The 11,104-nt window shown below is 36.7% G+C and overlaps 1 protein-coding gene across 1 annotated transcript in view; it reads left to right on the forward strand.

Annotated features, from left to right (window-relative positions):
- Positions 1-10,465, forward strand: part of CLTA (clathrin light chain A) — a 20,936-nt gene extending 10,471 nt beyond the window's left edge. The window contains exons 2-5 of the mRNA XM_015822264.1: positions 1,628-1,665; positions 3,890-4,007; positions 5,446-5,557; positions 9,967-10,465. Coding sequence (XP_015677750.1) covers positions 1,628-1,665; positions 3,890-4,007; positions 5,446-5,557; positions 9,967-10,138 — 440 coding nt within the window. The 3' untranslated portion in view covers positions 10,139-10,465. The remainder of the gene's footprint in view (positions 1-1,627; positions 1,666-3,889; positions 4,008-5,445; positions 5,558-9,966) is intronic.
- The last annotated feature ends 639 nt before the right edge of the window (positions 10,466-11,104 follow it).

The raw sequence follows: 11,104 nt of genomic DNA on the forward strand, positions 1-11,104 counted from the left end.
ATATATATATATATATATATATATATATATATATATATATATATGATGCTAGACATTGTATTGCAAAGTACTCTATTTTAGTTGTATAATTCATAGTATAATATATACTTTTGCATTGCCTAACTATTTGAGGTATGTAAATGAAAATAATATTTTGAGATTAAGAGTTTTTAAGTAGCATTTTCACTCATATATATGTACAGGTAAACATAAGAGCCACTGAGGTGTCATGGTTAAAGTACTGGATTAGCAGTCAGGAGTCTTGGTTCTGGTCCTTGCTTAGGCACAGAAGCCAGCTGGGTGATTTTGGTCCTCTCAGCCATATACTGAAAATATCTATCAAGCGATGCGCACTGGACCAGCATGGTAGATAAAGCTCCATAATCTTCAATGAAGCAGCCTTTGCCTTCCACTGGATTGATTCAATCAGATTATATATACATTTATGCATTCTTGATTATATAGACCAGGGGTAGTCAACCTTGGCTCTTTTAAGACTCGTGGACTTCAACTCTCAGAATTCCTGAGCCAGCTAAGCTAAGCTGGCTCAGGAATTCTGGGAATTGAAGTCCACGAGTCCTAAAAGAGCCAAGGTTGACTACCCGATATATACATTTATGCATTCTTTATATTATTGAACACATTTGTATAACTGTCCATTTCACATAGTGACCTGGGTGGCATATATAATAAAATACATAACCACTAAAAACCAATTTAAATTAAGAAAAATAAGATAAAAAATAAAACAAAATGACAGGAAAGCACACAAGAGAGTACATTCAACTAACTATATATAGCCACCTAGCAGGTTCATTTCTAATGTTGGATCCCCAAGCTAGTTGACAGAATCACTTTTAAGTAATTTCTGGATGGCCAATCTCACCTCAGGGACTAAACCAGGGCTGTCAAACTGCCGGCCCATGGGCCGGACTCGTCACGTGGAAGCCGCACCCCTACCATTGCCGGCAATGGCAAAACAGTCCCGATACGTTGCGCGACGTCACGAGTTTGACATGTCTGGACTAAACTCTCTGACCGATGGCATCCGCATCATGTCTCACCAGTCTTATTAGTTCCTTGAGTCTCATTGGAAAGTTGTAATTTTTGGCATTTCATTTTTAAGCAGTGTCTTGTATTTATGACTTCTTCCAAAGTAAATGTAGCTTTTAATTTTCCTAATCTAGTAGAATTTATGCTTTACTCTGGTTAGAATCAACTTCTAATCATTGGAATTATTTTTCAGAGAATTGTTTATTTCTTGTGGAATGAATACTAGAGCATTTCAAGTGTTTTGAAGCTATTATAATAGTGGCTTTAACAGTTACCTTGAAAGTGGTATCTTATAATTATTATATTAGAAAGGGAAGAGGTAGATTGAAAAAAATTGTTCACCAAGTAAACAATTGAAAGAGAAGAACTTTGAAACGTGAGCTTTCTGTACTCTTTATTCTTAGTTTATATAGTCTCTCAATTTTCTGCTGAGAGGGTGAAGAAGCTAGTTTACAATACTATAACTAAAGCATCATTCTTTAGTTTACTTTCTTACATACTCTTAAATGCTGCTTCTTTTAAAGAAAGATTCTGTTGCCAAGAAAGTTAACGTAGACCATTTCTTCTTCCTCAGAGGCAATTGATGGAGTGACGAATGGCGATATCTATCAGGTAAGTGAAATTCTACTATAAGAATGGTCACCACTGATTGAACCCAAACTCTTGACAATGAGTTTTGTTGCCTGTTCCGGCACTTCAGTATTAAACCCACATGATGCTGGAGTTGTCAACTGATTTCTAAAATTTAAAAGGCTGGCTAGTGAGTATTCTTAGAAAAGCAGAAGGGATTCTCTTTTTTTCTGCCTCTCAGCAACTCACTCGCTGTTTGCTTTGAATCTTGGCATAGATACAAGTGTAAGAAGTTATGTGAATGTAAGAATTCCTAAAAGCTTCTGTTACTGTTTCCCTGGGATGCAAGGGGTTATGCTAGGACTATGCTGAGGAGAAAAAAAAATAGCTTAGGGAGGGGGAGTCAGCCAAAAAGCTGACAAGGCACTTTGATTATCACATGCATATCTGTTTATTGTCAATTTATAAATATACACCTATTCTGTGTTCAGCACCTGCAGCAGATTCTTGTGTATTTATGAACTTGCCTTTCGTTTTGAGCTCTTTGGTATGTTTGTCTCAGAACTGATCATTCCTCAATCAGCTAGCTTCACAGCATTCTGTGGGAAAATATATATTGTGCGGTTAAAGCATAATATGAAAAGTATTAGTAATATAAAATATAAAAAGGATGAATAATTGTGATAGTATGAAGCACTAACAAAGTGCCTGTCATATGGTGAATGTAGTTAGAAAGCAGATTTGTACACAGCTAATCCTCGACTTATAACCATTCATTTAGCAGCTGTTCAAAATTACGTGGCGCTGAAAAAAGTCATATGATCATGATGTGGGCATTTGAGCAACCAACTCACATTACGATTGCAATGTACTGCATCACACGTTTGCCATTTGCAATCTTCCCATCTGGCTTCCAGTGAACAAAATCAATAGGGGCAGGAGAGGACAGAAGTCACAGTCACATCATGTCCCACTTAACAACTGTACCACTTAACAATGAATTTTCCGGTCCTTATAGTATTAAGTAAGTTGAGGACCACCTGTAATTCAAAGAGCCATACGATGGTACGTATGTTTTTCTTCTGTTCAATTATGTCCAGTTCTTGGATACTGCCTGAATAGGTCCATGTGGGGTTTTTTGGCAAGATATTTCAGAAGTGGTTTGCTATTGCCTCTTTCCTAAGACTGAGAAAGAGTGATTGGCTCATATTCACCCATGGCTTTCGGCCTATAGTGGGACTAGAACACACAATATCCAGGTTTCTACCCTAATACCCTAACCACTACATCAAATTGGCTTCTGAATATTTACCATGAGTACATGATGAATCTTCCAATTCAAATAAACATACCATATGTCTTATTTATTATTTGAAAAGTATATTGAGTAGCAGCACCTCTTTGAGGGTCAGTGTAATATCAGGGAAGTATAGGAGATGCTTGCTAGTGGTCTAATCTGACAGTTATATCACTCTCTATTTCCTACAGATGACTAGGATTCATCTATATTTAGCAAAATACTATTATTAGTGTTGCCCCTTCTCTGTTCAGCAAAAGATGAGATTTTCTTGCTTTTTCATAACTTAAGCTGGCAGCCAAAGGACACTTTTCTTAAAAGGCTGAAACCCAGAAACCCTGTTCTCCTATCCCTAATAATAATAATAATAATAATAATAATAATAATAATAATAATAATAATAATAATAATGAGGTACCTGGTTGACACCTAGGATGCTGGTAGCAACCTGTGTCAACCATCAGCACCAGCCAATTTGAATGTTCAGTTGACCGAGGTTCATGTTTAATGAATAAAAGATTAATAATAATAATAATAATAATAATAATAATAATAATAATAATAATAATAATAATAATAATAAAGTTGGAAGGGACTTTGGAGGTCATCTAGTCAAACCCCCTGCTCAGGCAGGAAACCCTATACCATTTCAGACAAATGGCTGTCCAGTCTCTTCTTAAAAACTTCCAGTGTTGGAGCAGTCACAGCTTCTGGAGACAGGCTGTTCCATTGATTTAATTGTTCTAACGGTCAGGAAGTTTCTCTTTAGTTCTAGGTTGCTTCTCTCTTTAAGGCTTTTAATGCTTCATTTGCCATGGAGGTTATATATTACCAAATCTTCCCAAATAACTTGTCATTGTTGATCCCTTTGCCTCTTCTTACATTTTCCTAGCAAAGCTAACAATACCTTAGAACTTCATTTTTATTCATGAGCAATTATAAAAATGGCTGCCTCTTTGTCTGGCTCAGGAGAGCAATGGTCCTACAGACTGCTATGCTGCTATATCTCAAGCTGATCGTCTGCAGACAGAACCAGAGAGCATTCGCAAATGGAGAGAAGAGCAGCGGGAGCGCCTAGAAGAGCTTGGTAAGAATCTAATTTTCATCAGCACATAACTGTTAATGGGAACTTTATTTTCAACCGAGTAAGGACTGTTGGAGCAGCAGTATTGTCAGTTATCCCCGAATTGCAAGCCATAGGCAAGGCATGCTTCATTTGCTATTGGGGGCCCTCTTCCTTGGATCCATCTTGACTCCCTTTTGACTGTGTCTTCCTGCCCTTTGGGTAGAGAGGAGAGAAGTATTCAGGCACAGAAGATTGGGCAGATCTGTTGTTAAAGTATAGAATATATATAATGACCATTCTTGCCAAATAATCTCAAATGCTAGAAATAATTCATTTGTGTGATCCCCCCCCCAACATGTATAATGTGTTTCTGCTGATTAGTTTGCATAGCATTCATTGTCCTATGTAGAATATTTAATTTTTGCAAGAACTGGCCATTAATATTTCAAAAACAGAAGCAAGAAAAAATTTAAATGGTCAGATATGGGAGATTCCACTCTATACCCTATATAATGAATGTCTCTGCATCTGCGGAGCGGCAGAGGTTGAGGACCTGGCTCACATCCTATTTCACTGCTGCCTGGCTCAGGAATTCTGGGAGTTGAAGTCCACGAGTCATAAAAGAGCCAAGGTTGACTACCCCTGCACTAAATGAATGACCCGTTGGGACCTCCATATCAAAATACCTTACCTTATGTGAGGCCAGAATTGGAAAATTACATTTAACACAGCACAGTACCTGAGCAAAATGGTTTGGCTGAGATCGGCATATGGGAGACTGATTGGCGTAGATTGTAGGGGTGATAGTGAAATATAATGTTATCATATTTTATCTATCTACAACTTAAATTGCTGTATTTGATTCTAATTTCTTTTTAAAAATGTATTTTATCCCAATTTCATTTTAAATTGTATTTTATTTCTATTTTATCCTAAATTATATTTTAACTAATTCCATTCTAAATTGTTTTTACTGCATTTTAATATAATGTGTGTTTGGAATTCTGCACCTTGATATGGCCCACAGCCTAATCAATAAAGACGACAACGACGACGATAATGATGATGATGATGATGATGATAATGATTATTATTAAAAATTTAAAAGGAAACTGGGATATATGACCAACTATTTCATTGTTCTTGTAGAGTTATTTCAGATCATGAACTTTGTTGGTGTGGTGGATCTGGTTTCATTTTTTGCTACATTTCAGAAAGGAATTAATATATTTGTACTAATAATCTTGAAATTGATTCTAGTCTTTGTGCTTACTGCCAGTAATAGTCATTAACGAAATCTAAGTGGTAAACTGTATAGATTCCATTGATTTTTATCCCCTAGAACTTCTATAATCTCCATAGTTTTAGTTAGCAATAGTTCAGAATCTTAGCTTTATTTCATCCAAAAGACGAGATATTTGTGTATAAACCACATGTCTGTGTCTATGTTTTTTTAAAGATGCAAACTCTCGAAAGCAAGAAGCAGAATGGAAGGAAAAAGCAATAAAGGAATTGGAGGAGTGGTATGCAAGACAAGATGAGCAGCTACAGAAAACAAAAGCAAATAACAGGTAATGATACTGTTAATGATCAATTCCTGGATTTTGTTAATTTTTTATTAATATTCTTTTGCTGACATGATAGTGGCTCTATGCTAATTATAACTGGCAAACGATATCCTCTCCGAGAAATTTTCAGGAATCCATTACTCTTCAGGATAAGGATTTTCTCATTCCCCCTTCCCCCTCTTTTTGCTTTATATATAAATAAATATAAAATAAGAATTACCATGACTTTGCTAGTGCCATTGAACAACTACTGTATTTTCAGTAATAGAGACAGTCTCAGCCCTTTCCCAAAGACTAAATGACAGTGTGTATGTGTAATTGTGCATGTTATGGGTGTATAATATATGTGTGTGTGTGTGTGTGTGTGAGAGAGAGAGAGAGAGAGAGAGAGACTGTTATGGTTATATAATATGTATGTTTGTGTGTATGTATATATACATACGTATATACCTGGTTAGATCTCTTCTTGCAGTAGTCTGGGATAAAAACTGAAAAACAGGAGTTAAGATTTTTCATTTCAATCAGTATTTGATATTTCTGAATGAAGCAGTTGAAAAATATTGCTGTGTTTTGAGAGTTCACTTTACAGCCAATTCTAAATAGTTTTTTTTTCTTTAGCGGTTACTGTGATTTTCAGTCAGGAAGTTACAGTTGCTTCTTAGCCTTCTTCCACCATAGTTCCTGTCTTGTGATAAAAATGAACTGCAAAGATGACAAATGGCATGTCCTCTTTACTATATAGCCAGAATGCTTGCTCTCTAGAGCAGATTTTCCCTTTCTCAACATAAACCATGGCACTTTTTAAAAAGCTATTAGTAAGTTAAGTTGCCTTTATTAGCTGTTGTTTACAACCTAGTTTTACCAATATACCCGTAGTTTTAAATTTTATTGGGCAAAGCAATGCCTGAAGACTTACAGAAAGCAATCAGGATTTGTTTTTATAAGTTTGATTGTCTGCAAAGGACTAACTTATCTTTCTTGAGCTAAGTTGTTTCTTAACTGTGTAGTTTATTTCTTAACACATATTTCTTACATGTTTTTTTCCTTCACTTACAATTTCTAAGTGTTTTCTAGGGTCAGATTAATCTGCATGTTAATCGTTTGAAATTTAATTCTACTTGGCTTTGTTTCCTTTTGCTTATTCTTTTCTCTTTGTCTTCTGTCTGCTTGCCTCTTCTGTGGACTACTTGCCATCTAGGGTGGCAGATGAAGCTTTCTACAAACAACCCTTCGCTGACGTGATCGGTTATGTGTATGTTGCCTAACTACTGGTTATATTCTGATCCATCTGTTTTACTTAACATTTTTAATCTCTTATTATGATCGAAGCAGAGAGACATACTTTATAGAACAAAATAGGAAGAAGACCCCTGACTTTTTTTGGGGAGGGAGGGGTGCGGCAGAGGCAGGAATGGACAATTACATTCAGTTAAAATAAACAATACTAATAGCATCCAAGAATGGTCAATTGACTCCTGGCTACTCACTGAATGATTTAGATGCTTCTAATCAAAGAAGGGCGGAGGTTTCAAATAAAATTGTAAGGAAGAACTATTTTCTAATGTTAAGGGAAGAGATTCCATAGCTTTGTTGTTGCTTCTTGTTGGGTTTTAAATATAGTACAAAAAGTGTAAACATGTTATTAATATGTAGCAAATGCTGGAGATGTCAGATAACTTCATGGTTTGGTTTGAGTTATGCAGCAGAGTGTATATCTGGAATAGTGAATTGTGAAAATATTAAAATTAATAGATAATGCTGGAATAGGTGAAATATAGCAATTGAATAGTAAATTGAACTTTTCCAAATCAGCATTTGGTTTCATCAAATTTGTAATAAGCAAACCTGCCTTAAATTTCATTTTGTATTGCAAGTTAAACTGCTTAGCGTGCAGAATTGAATTTTGTTGAACTAAATATAGGTGACATTTAGTAACTGAAAACAGTAGTTTTCTCATAGCTGAGTACTCTTCTCCTGTACGGTTTACATATTTGACTTTTTAGGATTATGTTACCCAAGCATATAAAATAATGAAAGCTGCTTCAGCAGCTCCTTTGTAGCAACACTAGATGTAAAACTACTGCAGTGATTAACAAGAAATGGAAATGAATGGGAAAAAGGGTTAAGTAGTTTTGTACAACTTCCATATATAAAATATAGAATGGGAGGATTCATTCAGAGTCATAAAATATTGCTAGAGGATTTAGCTCTGGAAATTGTAGGTAAAATCTAGCTATACCACTTTCCTATGTAAAAATAACTCTTGTTTCAGAAAAAAGCGGGATAACTTTCTGTTTTTCTGTTCATATTCCAGTTCTATACTCTGAAAAGTTTAAATAAAAGGTGCTTCTTATATATTTCTGGATGTTTATTGTTCAGAATCAAATGCCCTCTTTCTTCAATGCACATGCTAGAATTGTGATACTTACGTTCGCTGGTGCTAGTCCAGCTGGACAAAACAGAATACTATTATAGATGTGTTGATAGAATAATTGTTTTTGAAAAAAGAACCAAGAGAAAGAGACAGGAGCAATTTGCAACACACTTTTCCTTCTTCCTGCTTGAAGGACCCCATTAGTGGCAAGTTCAGGAGACGAGGAAGTCAGTGTTCCTTATCTATACAGAGCAAGTTGTAGTTGAATGGAGTATGTCAGGAATTGAGGAAAAAGAAATAATGATGAAACTGCTTTGGAGCTGGGGCTCTGTGTTCCCCACCGTGATTTATATTTCCTTAATTGCCTACAATATTTTCAGATTCGTTGTGTAATCCGGAAGAGTTTCATGGCATGGCAGTTGAGAAGGCTGATGGGTATTTCATGCCTACTTCTAGTCTGAATTTAGCACTGACACTTTTCCCCAAATGTTAATGGAAGTTTGGCAGATGATCAGTCCTAGAAAAACCCCTTGACTTGTGAAATGCTGGACTTATAGGTGGTGTCTGCCATTGATTTTTGCAGTTGAAGTTCAGGCAGAAAGGCTGTTTCTGTAACTGGTTGGGGGAGGAGAAGAGTGCCTATAGTGCAGCTAATGTAAAATAAATTCTGGAGGCACCTGTTCCTGAATGTTGATAGTGCTGCAAAGTGCATGTCTGGCCAGCTTTACTTGCCATCTGCATTATGCTCATTTTCATTTTCTATATCTGACTTAAACTCTCCTTTTTGTTTCTCTTCACCTTTAAAGCACAAACATAAACCATCCTTGCTACAGCCTAGAACAGTTAAGTAAACTCTTCACTGCCCCTTAAGTGTCTTGTCCCATGAAATAGCAGTGTTGTAGTGACCCTTGTCATCAGTGGTGTTTGTAAAATACAACCATACTTGTGATCAGTACTGAACTTCATAAGTTCATCTCATTGCTTCCCCCCTCCCCCCGTACTCTGTGGGAGTAGTTTTTTTTTTCCTTTTCCCTTCCCCATAAGTAGGTCTGCTTATTGCATTTGCTTATGTTCAGAGCTCACAGTCTGCTTCAATTAGTTCCAGAAAATAATTTTCCTATTTGTGAGCAAGATAGCAGAATGCTAGTATTGAAGGGACAATACATGTGGTGATGTCGCTAAGCAGAAAATGTGCGCACGAGGGCAGATGAAATGAAGAAGCAGTTTTCTCCTTGGCCTTTTTCTTCAGTCTTTCTCCAGCCTTAGGTCCATAGCATTTTCAAGCATGAGGGCTATGACTTCTTTTCTTTCATGCTAATTTCTGTTATCTCTCCGCAGCATTAGAAATAGCATTCCAGTTTCATGTTATAGTTTGTAAAAATTAAAAATAACTGTTAAGAAGGAAACCGAATACCAATCTTAGCACACCATGCCAACTTCTATTGGTGTCCATAGGATCATTGGAAATGGCCTTATGTAGAATCAAACGGTGATCCTTTAAAGTTAGTATCATCAAATCTGACTCCTAATAGCTCTCCTAAGTTTCAGATTGGAATCTTTTTCCTTGCCTTATATGGAAATGCTCGAGATTGCCCCTGGAACCTTCTGCATGGATTACACATACTCTGCCATTGTATTGTGGATCTTCTGATTTATACTGTATGCAGAATTCAGTATATGGGTAATGCGATTGTGCGCTGATGGTCAAGTTTGCACATTACACAGACTCAGATTATGCATCTGTAGAGTTGATTCTTGATAAACCCACTTGCCTCAACCTTGTACACTATATAAGGTTGAGATTAGCTTTCTTTGTTAAACCAAGCACATATACTCCGTCATTTGACTTAGCACCTCTCGGTTCACATGGGTCTCATTGCCCCTTCCATAATTTGAAAGTCTAAAAGGAGGATTGGAAATTTACCCTACTTTGGGTGATGATGGTGGTGATGCTTTTACAAATAATTAGGAAACAACTGATGGGAAAATGGGCGGGAGACCTATTTCATTGAAATGAAACGTGTTGCATTATTTCTAGGGCAGCTGAAGAAGTCTTTGTGAATGATGTTGATGACTCGTCTCCTGGCACCGAGTGGGAACGTGTGGCTCGACTCTGTGACTTTAACCCCAAGTCGAGCAAGCAGGCGAAAGACGTGTCCCGCATGCGCTCAGTGCTGATTTCGCTCAAGCAGGCCCCGCTGGTTCGCTGAAGGGAAAGCACACCCTACACTACAAATGCAATATCTAACTTTACTCAGAGAAGCTGTGTTTGCAGTAATTGGATTAATTATGTTTAAATGTTTTTTGTTTTTTTTTTGTTTTTGGACCAAACCTCACAATGTATTTAGAGTTTGATCATTGTTCTGTGATTGCATGTTCCTCCTCTCTGTCCTCCTGGTGTCCAAACTGGGAGAAAACTTCCAGAACTGTAGTCTCTATGCTGCTCTTACGCATCGAGATTTGACTTTCAAATATACCGATATTAAAGGTCTGTTTAAATTGCACTGTTGTGTGGGAATATTAAAATGCTGAAGGACTCTGTTGTGCTGGCTATGAATACCTGGGAATATAATGGCTGAAAATTGTATTTTCAAAAAAATGCATTCAAAATGAGTGTTTTCACAGTTATCCCCTGACACTACCTTGCACTATAGTATAAACATTGGTTTATACTAATAAACCAGACCTGGAATATTTATTTAACTATTTATTCACAAGATTTAAATGGCCACGCATTTCATACAATGACCTGACGCAGTTCACCATTCATTTATTCATCAAATTTATAAAGCTGCCCATGTCACAAAAAAGCAGTTCTGGTCAGCATATAATAAAAACAATGACACATAAAACTATTATCCGGGAAAATTTTAAAAATTACAAAGACCAGCAGATGCCGACCACCGTGGAGCCTCCTCAGTGCTTTGCTGATACCCTGGGGTTCCCAGGCCTGATGGCATAACCAGGTTTTGAGGGACTTCTGGAAAATCAACAGGGATGAAACCATTTTATACAGTTCTTAAGTAGGCAAAACCTTTGGAACTAAACAATTCCTTTCTGAATAACTGATGAAGGTTATTGGTCAGGCAATTAACTTTATTCACAAAAGGTGTGAGCTGCTATTACATCATAGCTAGAGCTTATTAATAAGCTTGCTTTTCAGATCCCTTCAAGAT

This window comes from Protobothrops mucrosquamatus, unplaced genomic scaffold (assembly GCF_001527695.2).
Source record: "Protobothrops mucrosquamatus isolate PMUCROS unplaced genomic scaffold, P.Mucros_1.0 scaffold1511, whole genome shotgun sequence".
In the NCBI taxonomy this organism is placed as follows: domain Eukaryota; kingdom Metazoa; phylum Chordata; class Lepidosauria; order Squamata; family Viperidae; genus Protobothrops; species Protobothrops mucrosquamatus.